Source organism: Anabrus simplex, chromosome 7 (assembly GCF_040414725.1).
Source record: "Anabrus simplex isolate iqAnaSimp1 chromosome 7, ASM4041472v1, whole genome shotgun sequence".
NCBI classification, from domain to species: domain Eukaryota; kingdom Metazoa; phylum Arthropoda; class Insecta; order Orthoptera; family Tettigoniidae; genus Anabrus; species Anabrus simplex.
This window is the reverse complement of record NC_090271.1, coordinates 164,016,884-164,033,072: the sequence shown is the minus strand read 5'-3', so window position 1 is coordinate 164,033,072 and position 16,189 is coordinate 164,016,884. Positions and strand designations below refer to the sequence as shown.

The following is a 16,189-nucleotide window of genomic DNA, read 5'->3' as shown; positions in this document are numbered from 1 at the left end:
ACTACTACTGCTTTTCAGATAGGCATGGTCCTACAACCTCCTGTTCTTCTTTCACTTGCTTGTTCCTCTTGTTAGGTCACTTGCCAGATGAAGGATGAACTACTTCTGCTTTATATTCCTACCTGTTACTTACTTGTAAATGACCCAAGTACCAATAGCTATCAGGTCTAGGATGTTGTGAAAGACATACCTTGGCCACCTTCTGCAAGCACCCTTGGTGGTATATTTGAGACATTTCTTAGACCAAATCTAACCTGTATTCATGCCATTGTAGAACTTAGTTTCTGGCTTCTTCTTTCGTTCTGTGCTCATTGTTATTGGAGCGTGCTGTGTGCTAAGAAGGATGTTCTTGTTCTTCTTGGTGCAAAATCAAGGTGCACTGTCTGGTTCCCAGTCTGTTACGAAATGGTTAGGCAGTAACAATGAGGCTATGTTCCACAAATATGTCCCAGATTTCAGGGACAAGAGCGAACATTTTAGCTGGCAGGTGCTCGGCTCAGGTTGATTTCTTGTTGATTGGATGAATCTGAGAAGCTCTCGAAATCTATAGCTTGATATTGTGCCCTTCATGGATTGGTGTCTACAAAAAGGCGACCATAGATCCACACACACACCTTTTGAACACAGACCAACCCTGATATACATGATGGGCATCATAGACTCAACTCCTCGAGTGATACATCCAGTCCGTTTTCTTGTGTTCTTTCTGAGCGATTGATTCTGTTTTCTTATTAGACGAAGCATAGATCCATCAAAGAGGAGAAGACGAAAGGCACTGATGACAGTCGTCAACTCGGTAAGCTTATGTTGTAGACCTCCCTACTCTTTCAGAACGTTCACTGCAGCCCAGCCTTCTAAATGAAGGGTTCGAATCCAAGTCCTCCCACTCGGTTCCATCTCGAGCGATGATTTTCACTGATGAAACACCAAACTGAAATTGAGACATTTGAGGCCAGTTGGAGGCAGATTAGCACTTTGGACTTCTCCTGCTGATAACTCATCCTCTGTCTCTTTATAATCTTCGTCCTCACTAGTCATGTTTGTCACTAGCAAAAAATTGTCATCTGAATCAGATAGTTCACTTTCAAATTCAACATTTGAATTTTCTAGCATACGAGACACCTCTTCAGTAAAGAGACAATCGTAACAAATGCCTGTAAAAAGAACACTTTCTAAATTATGGGATTAATACAATAATCCCGCTAACTGGTACACTAATTTACTGAGCTCGATGTCTGCAGTCGCTTAAGTGCAACCAATATCCAGTATTCGGGAGATAGTGGGTTCGAACCCCACTGCCGACAGCCCTGAAGATGGTTTTCCGCGGTTTCCCATTTTCACATCAGGCAAATGCTGGGGCTGTACCTTAAGGCCACGGCCGCTTCCTTCCCACTCCAAGCCCCTTCCTACCCCATCGTCGCCATAAGACCTATCTCTGTCTGTGCGACCTAAAGCAACTTCCAAAAAAAATCTGAAACACTAATTTGTCAGTAAAAGAAAAATGTTACTGATAATCCAGGCTGGGTACATACTGTTGCCTGGCAATGCATACTTCTGCGTTGTAATAAGGAATTGTGCAGGTGTCAAAATGAACCCTTCTGCTGTCCAGTATATGTATGCCATATCAAAAGTCTATGAAAATGTAAATATTTTGCTGGGTGCCAAACATCACTGTAAACAGGACAAGAAACTATGAACAGACCAAGCTCGATAGCTGCAGTCGCTTAAGTGCGGCCAGTATCCAGTAATCGGGAGATAGTGGGTTCGAGCCCCACTGTCGTCATCAGCCCTGAAGATGGTTTTCCGTGGTTTCCCATTTTCACACCAGGCAAATGCCGGGACTGTACCTTAATTAAGGCCACGGCCGCTTCCTTCCAATTCCTAAGCCTTTCCTATCCTATCGTCGCCATAAGACATATCTGTGTTGGTGCGACGTAAAGCAAAAAAAAACTATGAACAGTAAAGATATTTGTAGGGAAACAATGTAGTAGTATGCACATTATTATAGGAAGATTGAATGTAGGTGTCATTTTGACCCCTTCCGCTGTTCTAGTGTTAAGACAGCTTCTAAGGAAACTACAGGAATAATTCTTATTATTGTTGATACCAGTAACTTCTATAGTGGTAGAGATTTTTTTGTAACCTTAATTTATTAAGCTTATAAAATCATGCATGGCAGCATTATCTGAAAAACACCTAGCTGAAATCCACTATACTTGTGAATTTCACACTTTAACAACATTAATAATTGAGAACTTCTAATGGATTATGCACTTCGAGTGAAAGTTTGGGCACTTACAGGTTGAGTGCTACTTTCATTAGGAGCACTAGCAGCTTTTTGAACATTAACTCTGTGTATTAGAGAATGATGTTTTGCACCACAATGTGCACACAGACGAGTAGAACCGCAATCATTTAGAAGATGATTTCCGTATAAGCAGTTAAAGCAAGGCTCACGTTCTTGAAGGGTTTTTCGCTTATCATCTACTGATAGTGCCTTAAATTTAGAACAAAAATACGGAGGATGCTTGTCTTGACACAAACATTTCAGGATTTGTGATTGAATAGTGAAAGCTTGCGTTTTAGGAAAAGTTTTGGAGTTTAATTTCACGCATTTACTAGTAGATTGAGACTTATTGACTGAACCACTGAAAATGAAAACCTACAACCTGTTTTCCGGTCATTGACTGGGTCAGGGATGTAATGAATGAAGCAGATATAGGCTGTTAGTACGATGGGGTCGCCACTCCCAAAGTGATTTATTAATGGCTGATAGATGCTATGAAATGAGAATGGAGAGTGTTACTGGAAAGAAAGATGACAGGGAAAACCGGAGTACCCGGAGAAAACCTGTCCCACCTCCGCTTTGTCCAGCACAAATCTCACATTGAGTGACCGGGATTTGAACCACGGTATCCAGCGGTGATAGGCCGACGCGCTGCCATCTAAGCCATCTAAACCACTATTGCAGTTATTTATTTGAGAAGTAACAGTTGAAAGAATCTGGTATCTTTTCTTCATGAACTGAACAAAAGCATTGTAAATTACTACTTTTTGATTTGAAATTTTGATTTTCCAAATTTGAAGCGTGCTTCGATCAAATTTAGAAGATATTAAATTCATCGAAGAAGTATCCCAGGATTGAACTGGTTCATTTAAGTTGGCTAAAGCCCTTACATACAATTCTATAGTGTCTAATAACGCCCTAAGTGTTGGTAATTGAACAAGATTGAACAAGTCTTGCATGTGACACTGAACTTTCAGATGAGGATTATCATATCCTTCCTTTAATAAATTTAGAACTGTGGGGTAATTTTCACTTGTTAAACTTAGTTTCAATGAGCTTGGAAGCTGGCCCTTGAACTGCTGAAAGTAGGGGAATTTTTGTATCATTGGTAGAAATTCATTCTGGTTCAGTAAAGAATCAAACAACTCAAAAACTATGTCCCACTTCTCCTCACTTCCATCAAAATGGAGCAATTGAATTTTTGGGCAAACATACCTGAACAGAATTTTCTTAAGATTTCTTCAAGAGATTAAGAGTAGAATTGGTCATTTCTTCTAGTTTTTGTGCCTGATGAACTCACCAAATTATTTGCACAGCTTGAAATATGTTACCTACCTCCACTAGCCTGATCGAGAGATTGGATTTCAATGTTAGTCTCAGTTTCGTCATAACGACTATATGCAGCCTTATAATTTTTAAACCTTTGCATTAAGTTATCAGTGTTACCGGATTCATCCGTCCAGGTAGATAGAAATTTACAAAAGAGATTTAGCTGACCTTTGTATGCAGCACGAGCACGTATCAACTTCTCGCCCAATGGCATCGTAATGGCAGGAATCTCTGGAGCAGGTACAGACTGCATTACACCAGTACAAGGCTGGGACGTGACCCATAGTTACAAAAGTAAAGCTAAAACCGTTACAATTCAAATTAGTTTGATATCTAAAGGTGTATCTGTGGTTCCTGGGTTTCAGCACCGCCAAAAGTGTTATAATACTTCATGAACTACAACTAGTGGAAAACTTTTACATCACCTGTTATATTCCTGTGCATTGTTCTTTCATATTTTAGGTAACAGGCTGAGGATGACCCGGAACAGTGGTCAAAACCGGTACTGCTTATAATCAGCTAGTAATGTAACGTTACTTTTCTAATTCTACTTGTATTGAAAAGGTTAAACCATTATATAACTTCTTTCAATTTAATTGTGAACTCAGTTCAATACAGAACATAATGAAATTCTTATCTTTAAATAAATTTAGATGAAATGGTGTGATGTGACAAGAAATAACCAGTGAGAAACAGTGTAAGTAGCAAGAATGATTATAACCTGAGCAAGACAAGCTTGCCAAGCAGCCAGGTGAGATAGTAAAGTATGAGTCATGAACAAGGACATTGCATCTAAAGCAACTTCAAAAGAAGTATTAAAATGAAGAAGAAACAAATCCTCAAACGCAAGTAAAAACTTCATATTTTGATTAAGGGTAACATAATGTATTAAAACTGAAAAGGGAAGGAAAGTTGATAGCGATTAACGTGGTAGCGAAAAAATATAAAACCTCAAGAAGCTTCGTGGAGACATGAACCAACTGACTTTGCTGTATGAGAGTAAAAACTGGATGGACTCAGTATATCTTATTTAGAAGTTGGAAGTAACAGACGTGTAAGTAGCAAGAATGATTGTTTTTACAAACAGGTGGGAACAATACCAGGAGAATGCTCAGAATGAGATAATGTACTCAGAAAGTATAGGATAAGAAGAAACCCTGATAAACAGAGGAAAAGTGGAAAGAGAAAAATGTAAAGTTCAATACAGGTAGTAAAAGTTTAGGAATGCAGGACATGTTGCAAGATTTAATTTGCACTTGTTCATTCTTTATATTACCTAGTTGGGTGTTACAGTTCTCCTGATGAACAACCCTTCCTGCTCTTGCTGTATATCATTTAGTATGTATGAAGAACTCCTATGTTTCCTACCTGAATGTTTATTTCCCAACATATCCAATGTCATCCTGTTTATTGGATTAGTTGAACATAGCAACATACATTCTTTAAAATGTTAGTTTACATTTGAAATATTCTTGTTTGCTGGGCTCCAAGATTAGTAACCAGTTCCTGCCTTCAGGTCTCTCTCTCCCCCCGCCCCTCTCATTTAATGAATCCTAACATTACAGGCTGAAGAAAGCATTTCCGAAGAACTTGAAGCAGCTTACGTTTGCAAGAGGCGGTTGGAACATTTACGTGAACATACTGGAACAAATGGTCCTAATTCCTCTACGTCATCTGGTGCAGTAAATTTGTGGCGAAGGAGACGTCTCGATCGGATGCTTGTGGAATATTTCTTGCGTCGAGGATATTATGGTGCTGCAACCCGACTCGCTCACCGTTCAGACCTCAGGGATCTCACCAATATAGGTATATTTTCTGTCAGTATATGGTAGTTTACAGCTTAGAAGGGATGCGTACCATAATGACAGCTTGTTCATATATAATGTGGCTATGGATGTTTGGGTCCACCTCTGTTGAGAGGTAATTGAATCGCCATTGACTTGAAGAACCTTGATCCTTAACAGCACACATTATTGTGTGAATTCTTGTGTAAAATCACAGGAGGCTCTGTTTATCCACATTTATCTCCCCTGAGTTTACAGTCTGTTAATTCATTACAGAACACTTTGTCAGCTAAGTTCAGAATTTGATAGAAGTCTAAAATAATGTGCATAACGTGTAGACATTTTTGCACATAATTAAAATGTGAGGCAAATTAAGCTGTTAACCTATTTGTAAAAATCCTGTCTCACACTCCTGTGTGGCATTATTTTAAATGTACACTTCGTGACCCAAAAACTGAATGGGCTCATATGCAGAAGTATCAACATCAAACTTTGTATATTTAACCCCATGCAATGGTCTTTCAGAATAATATATTTCCTAAAATAAAAGTATCCACGCTTTTCAGGCCTTTTCATTTGTGAAATTGCAAATATTTTGCCTCAGTGTTACAGTGGAATTCTCTGTTGGATTGCCACATTTTTTCCAAGATGCTGGCAGGTAGTGTATTGTTGAGACACAACTGCAAGTCCCTTTGTAAGGTTGTGAATATTGGTGAAATTAAATTAGGATTCCTTCTAGAAACTTAATTTTCAAATATATATTTCTTGTCTTACTATTTAACACATTTGTTCAGTATGGTCTTTGCAAATAAACTTGCATACTTTGCTTATGTTTGAAAGGTGATAAGCAACACATAAGCTGTTTGTAGCAAAAGTTGCAGTTTTACATTCTAAAAGCACAGAAGTGCACCTTTTATCAACAAAATGTAGTTAAACCTGTATGTAGTATCCAGGAAAGGAATTACTATAATGTTCTCCTTCATTTTACTTGTGCTGACTACCACTATAACTTTATATGAACTGAAATGTTGAACACGCAGGAGACTTTTCAGTGGGCAGTATAGATATGAACACTACTCTATGGCTGTATTGGTGAAGCCTCCGTGGCTCAGGTGGCAGCGCGTCTGCCTCTCACCGTTGGTTTCCGTTGTTCAAATCCCGGTCACTCCATGTGAGATTCGTGCTGGACAAAGTGGAGGCGGGACAGGTTTTTCTCTGGGTACTGTGGGTTTTTTTTTTCGTGTCAGCTTTCTTTCCAGCAACACTCTCCACTATCATTTCATTTCATCTGTCAGTCATTAATCATTGCCCCAGAGGAGTGTGACAGACTTCGGCAGCCGGCACAATTCCTATCGTTGCTGCTAGATGCGGGCTTCATTCATTCCATCCCTGACCCGGTCATTGACTGGAAAACAGGTTGTAGGTTTTCTTTTTTATGGCTGTATTGGTGTTGGCTCAGGAGTTAACGCAGGGAGAATGCCATATATACCCTACAATATTGTCCCCAAGACCTTTTTATATAATTGACTGACCTTTCGTACCTGTTGGATCTTAAAATTTACTCCATACTGGTCTGCCTTGTATTGCCTCTGAACTCTGCAATTGCCTTCCAAAAATGATTTCATTTGTGATCAAGACACATCGCACAGATATCTGCTCTCTGATCGCTGGAGCGCTTTCCAAAGGAATTCAGTGATTGCGATATGTTTTAACCTAACAATTATTATTAGTTTGTGTGTCCCCTATACCTGCTCAAACTGACTTTGTAAATAGTAGATAACGAACACAATGTACAATACAAGAGAGAATTGTGTCACAAGACAGTGGTTATTGCTAATAGGATTGCATGAAACTGCTATGTTGGTGTAGCAGGGGGAGAGGTGATACTCCCACGTGGCGAACAGGGGGGTCCTAACCGGCCTAACCGGCTTGCCGGCGGACTTAAGGGGAATAAAATACCTCCCACAGACCAAACACACACCCCCTATGGGTGGGAGAGGCAGACAAAGAATTCACCCATGGTATCCCCTGCCTGTCGTAAGAGGCAACTAAAAGGAGTGACCAAGGGATGATCCAATTAGAACCATGAAACTACTTGTAATTAGTACCATCACACAGGGAACACCATGGGTTGCATTTATTTGCGCGTAGTACCACTATGTTAGGTTGTGATTAGTAGTGACAGTGTGTGAATCAGGATGTGGGTCCTACAGTACCTGTGATTCGTACCCGTATACGAGCGACACCATGGTTCTGCCTTACTTATGCTCAGTTCCCACTATGTGAGAAATTCCACGGGATAGTACGAGTCCCAGTGGTTAGTCCACTTACGTGAGGAACGCCATAGGTTTGCGTTGTCTGCAAATAGCGCCGCAATGTGTGAAACACCATAGGTCTGTGTTACATGTGCTCATTACACTACCTGTGAATGGTACCATAATGTGTGGAATACTGCGAGTCTTCGCTACTTTTGATTAGCACCGCAACATTACGCATAGCATGGTTCTACTCTACTAGCGATAAATACCGTTATGAGGGGCTGATGACCTGGATTTTGGACCCGTTTCGACTATAAGCATAATCGATTCAGCATCGTGCTATAGAAGCAGTCCCTTGGTCAGTAATAATATTGGTTTGTGCCATCATCTGTGCATGTGAGGCACTGTGGATCGGATCCACTGATCGTTTTAAATTAATATCCGTCCATCCATTCATTCTTCGTCCTCGCATTTTGAATTCTGGTCAGTGGAGGATTTTGGACTTTTAAGTTGTCATATCATTTTGTCTCATTTCGTACCATTAGGGGCCGATGACCTTGATGTTAGACCCCTTTAAACAACAAACATCAATTAATCCATCGCTAATAGGATTTTAGTGGCCACACTACGTTACTGAAATCCAGTAAAGTATTCTGAGTTAAACAAAACTGAGCATTAAATATGACAAATAAGCAAGCGAACAAAAGAACAAACAGAGTTCTATTATGATAAAGTGAATCTTACCTTAATTGATATGTTTCGTCAATTTTCTTTATCTTCTTAACTTTCACCTCCATAACGTTGACACGTTTGCTTTCACTTTTCCCTTTTGCCTCACGTTTGTTTAAAAAATTTATAAGAGTATATATCCTCTTTTTCATAAATGTGGCTACCAGATCACTACTTAAATTAAAATCACTTGGAGATATTAAAGAAACTAGGTTCTGTATTACTCCCAATCTTCCTCGGACTGTAAGTCCGTGAAAAGAACAAATGTGTTTTTCCATATCTTTTGACCACTCTGCTATCGGCTCTAAGACCACCGTATGACAAGACTTTGAACCCAGGACCGCAAACAATACGTACTGTCGTATGTTCCTCCTATGTATGTTTGGGAACTTAAGTGTGGGCAAGTGCTTTCGTGTTTTTTAGCCATCCAACCTGCAATGTAATTCAAACCTTCGACCTCCATTTCAGTGTCTGTTTCACTGGCAAATGTTGGAACAGTATGATATTTGTCTTCTTCAAAATAGCTTTCAGCAGGAGAATATAACTCACAACACGTTATTCCACACTTCCTCAACATTTGTGATGAGAGATTCATCAGAGGTTTCTCTTCGCGAGTTCTCGTGTTGCTCTATTTTACCAGCATTATTTCCGAGAATAATCATCCGAAGACGATAAAGAGCGTTCAGTGGTGTAGGGTGGTCATATAATCCTCTTTGAGAATGGATCTGGGAATACAAATTCTCGAGTAAATCTTGGTTCAGTCGGTGGGTTAAAATGTACTTCATCCCTAGATTCTGAACTTCTGAGATCAGACATTTCAAAGAGGAGATAGTGACAAGGACAGCTTTCTGGAACACTTGCTTAAGTTTTTTCCCCGTGCAGGTCATACTGTTAACAAGGCCACACATTTTATCTAAAATTTTGTTTTGTTTTAAGATAAGACCATACGCATTTTTACTAGGGACATTAGAAATTGCTGGACTGTAGGAATTCATGAGATCGTACCTATTATTAACAGTTTCAATGAATTCACTTGTGCTTTTTAGCAACAGTTGCATCATCTCCTAATTTGAAATGACGTAACACTGTAGCTACGCTGTGTGACATTAATTCTGCAGCTTTTCTTACATTCACCCTTTATATTATTAAATGAAAAGCGCACATTGTGCAAAAACAATTTTTGTACAGATGGTCAATTATGCTAATGCAATTCTTATTATTGAGGTTGTCCTCATTTTGCAGTTTTGCGCATGGTATCTTTCACAATGATCGTTGCACAGGTTACATATACAGTCTTCGTTCGGCTGGTGGAAGTTTTTGGTTTGGCAGAATATGTGGTGAAATCCATAAGTGGCGTAACGTGTGATTACGTGCCGTTGCTCGTAGTTTGATTGCTTCCAATCTTCCGTCATTATGGCGTCCGTGGATTGGAAGTCGGACCAAATAGCATTTTGTTTCTCGTTTCAGGTTCGGTGCGCATTCTCGTAGGGCTTCGTGTTTGGTAGACAAAACTGTGTTTTGATATTGTCAACGAAGTAGTCCTCTTTGGTTAGAACATATGTTAACCTTGAAGGGACTGACTTCTCAATGCCTAGAATTCTCTTGAGATATCGGGCCTTGACTTTTTCTATTGTCATCAGGTCACTGAGTGAGAGTTTTTCCCAGACGATGCTAATCCCATAGGTTGCTATTGGTGATATGGCTGTCCTGAACAGTAGCATTGCTGTACCCAAGGATATTTGCTGAGGTTGTTGAATGTTGTAGATGGCTTTTATTGCTGCGGCTGCATTCTTTGACGTGGATATTGTAGGATTAGAGTAGTTTGGAGGATGACTCCAAGGTACTTGAATTTCAGCACTACTTCTAGAGGTTTGTTGTGCATGGTTATTGTATTTTTAGGTGCATGTTTTCCTCCTTTCCTAAAGGGCAAGGCATTTAATGACCAAAAAATAGCAAGAAAATGCAAAATAAAAAATGCATTTATGACCTAAAAATGGTTAAAAAATGACAATTTGAAAAAAATGACCAATAAATTAATCGTAAGTCACTTATTTATTACTCCTTTAAGAAACAATTAGCTGTTTTGAGAGAGAATTTTAATGGATGACAATGCATTAAGTTTAAATTATTTTTGACTAACAAAGTAAATACCACTTTGCACCCCTGGTGAAAAAAAATGAAATATTTTAGAACTGGCATATTCTTCAGATACTCTCCTAGCAAATAGGTGTCATTTAATTAACAAAGAATATTTAAGAAAACAAACTTCAGTGGCTGTTTACAATAAATTCGAATTGAAATGCACAATAAAAACTTTACGTAGGTTCTCAAATGAAAACGATTGCCTATTGTCTGCAAATAACGATTTGTACATGGAAAAGCTTCTCTCTACCTCAACTGAAACAATTGGTGCATACTGAAAACAAGCAATATCTCCCGGATTCAATTCACAATCAGTAAGAGAAAAATTTTCACCCGACAATGCTTTGCCAATAGAACACAAAGTTTTATACCCACTGTTCTTTTGCAACACCTTATTCAATTTCATGGATACAATTTCACACACGATTCAGATCATTCACAACTTTATACACAATTTGCAGCTGCTCCACTAGTGGCACTTGGGATTTTTCTAGAGCACTTATTGCATTAGGAAGGGATCTGAAATTTGTTTTTATGTAGGAAAGTTTACCTGCAATTTCTTTGTCAGCCAAGAGTTCCTGGGCTGTTTTTATTGATCCAGCCTCAGTTTTGTTGAAGGATTCGACCACTTTCTTTACAACTTCAAAGTTCTCGCAGTAATAACAACAAGCCTCAATCCACGTTCCCCATCTAGTCAAAACAGGTGAAAAGGGCAAGGGAATTTCAAGAGCTTCTGTTTTGAATGCTAGAACTCTAGATGGGGCTTTTAAAAACACTTTCTTTATGCACCCAATTAACTTGTCAACTTCATGAAAATTGTCGTACCTCTTCCACGGTCCGATATAACGCATGGGCTAGGCATGTGACATGCACCATTTTCGAGAAGATTGCTTGTAACGAATTTGCAGCCTTTACCATGTAGGGTGCTGCATCTGTTATTAAAAGCAGCACGTTGTCATTCCGAATGCCATCGGGCCACAATAGCCTCAAAGACTGGTCAAACAGTTTGCTAATTGTTGACCAGTTAGCTTTGTCCAATTGCTCACAATGTAGTAAAAATGGTTCTCCAGCATTCCCTGCTTCCAGGACGCCTACAATAACGTTGGCTATATATCGTCCCATACTGTCTGTTGTTTCATCTATGCATACCCATATGTTTCAGTCTCCTACCCTTATCCTTATTTCTTGTAACGTTTTGTCATAGCGTCTTCCAACATAGGTTCTTCTTAATGTTCTGGGATCTGGTACAGATTTTCCAGTCTCCTCTTCTAAGAATGTACACAGCTTTGGATGGTTCAATTTGTTCAGTGGAATATCGGCGCATAAAAATGCTGTACACAGTTTCTCACAAAATGGAGAAAATGTTGAAGATTCACCCAGTAGTGTCTGGTGTAAGCCACGGTTTCTTTTATCTTCAAGTCGCTGCACACCACGTTTATGTTTTTCTCGCGACACATGTTGTTCAACTGTAAACTTCTTTTCTGCTGAAACTCGCACATCACACACTTGGCAAAATAATATTTTCCCATCAGTGGAAAATATATTTTCTCCATATTGTGTAACAAATTGTTTTAATTTAACAATTGTACTTCCTTTAACTTTAGGCATCTTACAGTACTTGTGAACAAAGAATTCTCTCGACTCTCAGCACACGGGCAACTGACTTCCTTCTTATCTAGCTGAAAATAAGGAGCAATGCCCAGCTTGGGCGAGTCCATTATGCGTCTTACATATAGGGGAAACAGGTACTGCTTATAGTATGTTTTCTTGGAAGTGCACTCGAATTGAAAATACTCTTTCCTTGAAAACTAGTGGCAGCAGGGTATGTTGCAAGTCTACGTTCTTTCTTGAGCAAGTTATTTGTCTAAGTTAAACATAATAGACAAGTATTGTAAACATAAATAATATTAATTAAATATCCAAATATAACAAAATATAACACTTCCCAGAAAACAATTAAAAATGCCCAAAATGACCATAAATTGCTCCAAAAATGGCCTCTTTTGTAAACGACAAAAAATGAAAAAAATGCCCTAACAAATTGCCCTCATTTAATCAGTCAATCCATGAAACACATGTACATATACTCAAGCTATATTTTGGCCTTCATAAAAAAAAAAAGATGCAAAATCATCAAATGCCTTGCCCTAATCATTTGTTTAGTTTTTTTGTGGTTTATTTGCAAACCGTTTCTTTCTGCCCATGATGTGAGCCTGTTGAGGACCTCTTGTAGCTCTTCTATGTTTTCTGAGCCTATTGCCATATCATCTGTGTAAAGTATAAGCAATGTTGAGGTATCTATGATTATTTCTGTGATGTCTGCTGTCATGATATTGAATAAAATTAGGCTGATTGGGTCACCTTGTAAGACTCTGTTTGGGTTACGTTTTTGGATAGAGTTATGTTGTCTGATATTTGGACATAGTTATATTTGAGGATATTTGAGATTATGATTGCTATGGGATGTGTAGCCCCTATTAGGTAATTGAGTTTCCGGGCGAGTGTTGCTCTATCAACAAGATCAAAAACCTTACGATAGTCTATGAAGACTACAAAATATTTCAATGTATCTTGGAGTTGCCCCTACAGTTTAGATGACTGACATTGATTTTGTGGCATGCTTTAATTGGCTGTCATTCTCAACCAGAGCTTCCGCAGGTACCTTCGAGACAACTTTACCATCAGAAAATTCGAAGCCAGTGTTGAAACCAGTTCCTAATCAGTTTCAAAAGGTGAGGGGTATCTGCAAAGAAATAAATTTTTTCTGACGTCCATGGATTCAAAAACCACGTTTTTGTTTCATTGATTCCATATGCTTTCCACAAGCCTTCATTTGCTGTGCCCATGTCACTGAAGTATTTCATATGACTTTTGGAGGATTCTTTCCTGGTGTTCACCTAGCTGTTGTTGCATATAGTGACCGTACACCTCGTACCAGGCATGTTTGTATGCAACCCGCGATAAATCAATTAAAATATTGTTGTAATATTTGTGATATATCAATTCAGGTCGAACACAAAATAACACTGTCATAAGAAATCACCTATTCACCACAAGGACTAGTCATAGAAAGCACCAAGAAACTCTAAAATCAAAACTGCAACTCACTTGCACATATTAAAGAAACTCACACACTATTCACATACAGTATTACTGCACAGACTTTTAGCGAGACATGCGGTCAAGGTTATTAACTGTAACTGGCTGACGTCATAACCGAGTGTAACCGCAGCTCTCCAAATGCAGAAACCCCTGTTCTGGGCAAGCTGTTATATACTAACTTTGGGTCGCCCAGTTGTACTTCCTTTTAAAACAACCACCACCACAGGTCTCACCATGGTATTTTAATTTGAGATGAGAAAAACAGGCATTTTACTGTCACGGAGATCCCCCATAACTCACCGCCATTTCATCTAGGTGGCACTGACCAAGGCCAACTAGATAGACAGGCCATAAGGCTCCCCCTCCACTTAGGGTGCTACGTCACACAAGTGGCGGCCGCTTTACTCCTCGCCAGTGACTTTTTGGCTGATCTGAACCTCCCAGCAGAGGGGCTATTATTGGTGGTGTTGTTGTATGATTTAAACGTATGTGAACATAGTGAATTATGCCTACGTCATGTTGTGTACCTGGTTGTAGAAGCAACTGTAGTTCAAAACAGCCTAATATTTCAGTGTTTAAATTTCCTACTGACTTGGTTCCGAAACAAGTGGATCTTAGCCATCCATCAAACCAAATTTGTCCCTTCAGGAAGCTCAATTGTGTGCATAAAACACTTCCACAAACGTTTCGTAATTAGGGAGGATTCTGTTAAAAGACCTAATGGGTCTATTTTAACTGTAAAACGTAACCGTTTAAAACTATCAAACGATGCTATTCCTACTCATTTTGAAAATGTGCATGCTTATGTGTAAAAATCTTCCAACACCAAGGAAAACTCCTATTCGAAGACTAGAAGAAATTGAAAAATGGGAAAGTGAAAGCTGAGGAAGAAGGTGGATCGAAGACTTTGATGACGTGAAGGGTTATTTCAGTATTAAATGCAAATTAGATTTTGACAATGTATTTTCAAAATTTATATCACGGAGGAAAATATTCCGAAAATTGGTACTCTTTAACATTAAACGAGACTCTTGATTTTAAAGCCATAAAACATGATATTTTCATTAATGATAACCCTGATATACATTCATTAGGTGACGGGGGTAAGTTTATATTGGTGGATATATTTGTAAAATAATTATGAAAAATTGTACGTGTATAAGTTGTCAAGAAATTTGATTGTTAAATAATAATGTGCTGGCCTCATGGTGTAGGGGTAGCGTGCCTGCCTCTTACCCTGAGGCCCCGTATTAGATTCCCGGCCAGGTCAGGGAATTTTACCTAGACCTGAGGGCTGGTTCGAGGTCCACCCAACCTACGTGATTAGAATTGAGGAGTTATCTGACGGTGAGATTGTGGCTCAGGTCTAGAAAGCCAAGAATAACGGCCAGGAGTCGTTGTGCTGACCACATGATGCCTCGTAATCTGCAGGCCTAGCGGTTGCTTGGTAGGCCAAGGCCCTTCAAGGGCTGTAGTGCCATGGGGGGAGGGATGATAATGTAACGTCAGATGTGTTTAAGTAAGCCAGAGACAATTATTATTTCAATATAATCGATAGGGAAGCTTTGAAATATCCATCAGATTTTATTGTTAACATTTTGATCACACAGTTAAAATTATTTAGTGTACTAATAAGTGATAAATTTGAATCAATGTTTTTACATGGGGATTCTCGGAGAAACATTCTGATTTTGCTTGTCAACAATATTCTGGAAAATGAAAACATCATGTTTGAAACTTGCAGTGATTGTAGAAGTAGTTTTAAAGATTTCATTGACAAATGTATACAGGCTGAACCGAAATTTGCGCACTCGGGCATCGCAGTGCGACTCCTCACATGCCAGCAATAAAAAGTCTCACAAAAGTTTGTCCTGCGAGTATATCCTGCAGAAAAAGAATGTTGAAGAGTGGCAATCTGGCAACACTGTAACCACATGTAGGGTAACTACCTCTGTCAGGACATACTAGTCGTGCTGTACTGTTCGTGCAGTGGATAGAGTTTTGGTTTAGCATGGAAGAGTTCGAGGGGTCGATCTTGGGTTAAGTATGTTTTTTATTTTGTAAATTTAGTCCAGGTGGTATGGTATCTAACATCTTAATCGTCAACAGCGAATAAATTCACGCCCACGACGTGGAAAGGGCGTCTTTCTTAACTGACCAGTCAGACGATTCTTTGTCCATTTCTAGGATCGTAGTATGTAAGTGCAAATGGTTTCTAGAGGATCTGCTGAAAAAAAAAATACTTTCACAGAATCGGGGATGGCTGGGTGCCTGCCATTGGTCAGAGTTTCTAACAAACTCCATGCAGTCCTGAAACAAAATCTAGATTATTCAAGCTCTCTATCTGTTTGTTAGAACATCAGTGGCAAACAAGAAGAGCCCCTGGAAGATATTTCACCCAGCTAGTTTTATCTTAAAATACAACCAGAGACAATAAAGTTTGGTAAATAGTGCTGTACTATCAACATAGATGAACAATGCGTGACAATGACCTTACTGTCCTTCGAAATAGTCCCTTCCCATAACTATGCACTGCCGAGATCGGCGATACATGTCCT

General features: G+C 39.1%; 1 protein-coding gene across 1 annotated transcript in view; it reads left to right on the top strand.

The window, feature by feature from the left end:
- Kaz (Katazuke) overlaps positions 1–16,189 on the top strand; it is a 127,750-nt gene that overhangs the window by 17,120 nt on the left and 94,441 nt on the right. The window contains exon 3 of the mRNA XM_067151425.2: positions 5,182–5,422. Within this exon, the coding sequence (XP_067007526.1) occupies positions 5,182–5,422 (241 nt within the window). The remainder of the gene's footprint in view (positions 1–5,181; positions 5,423–16,189) is intronic.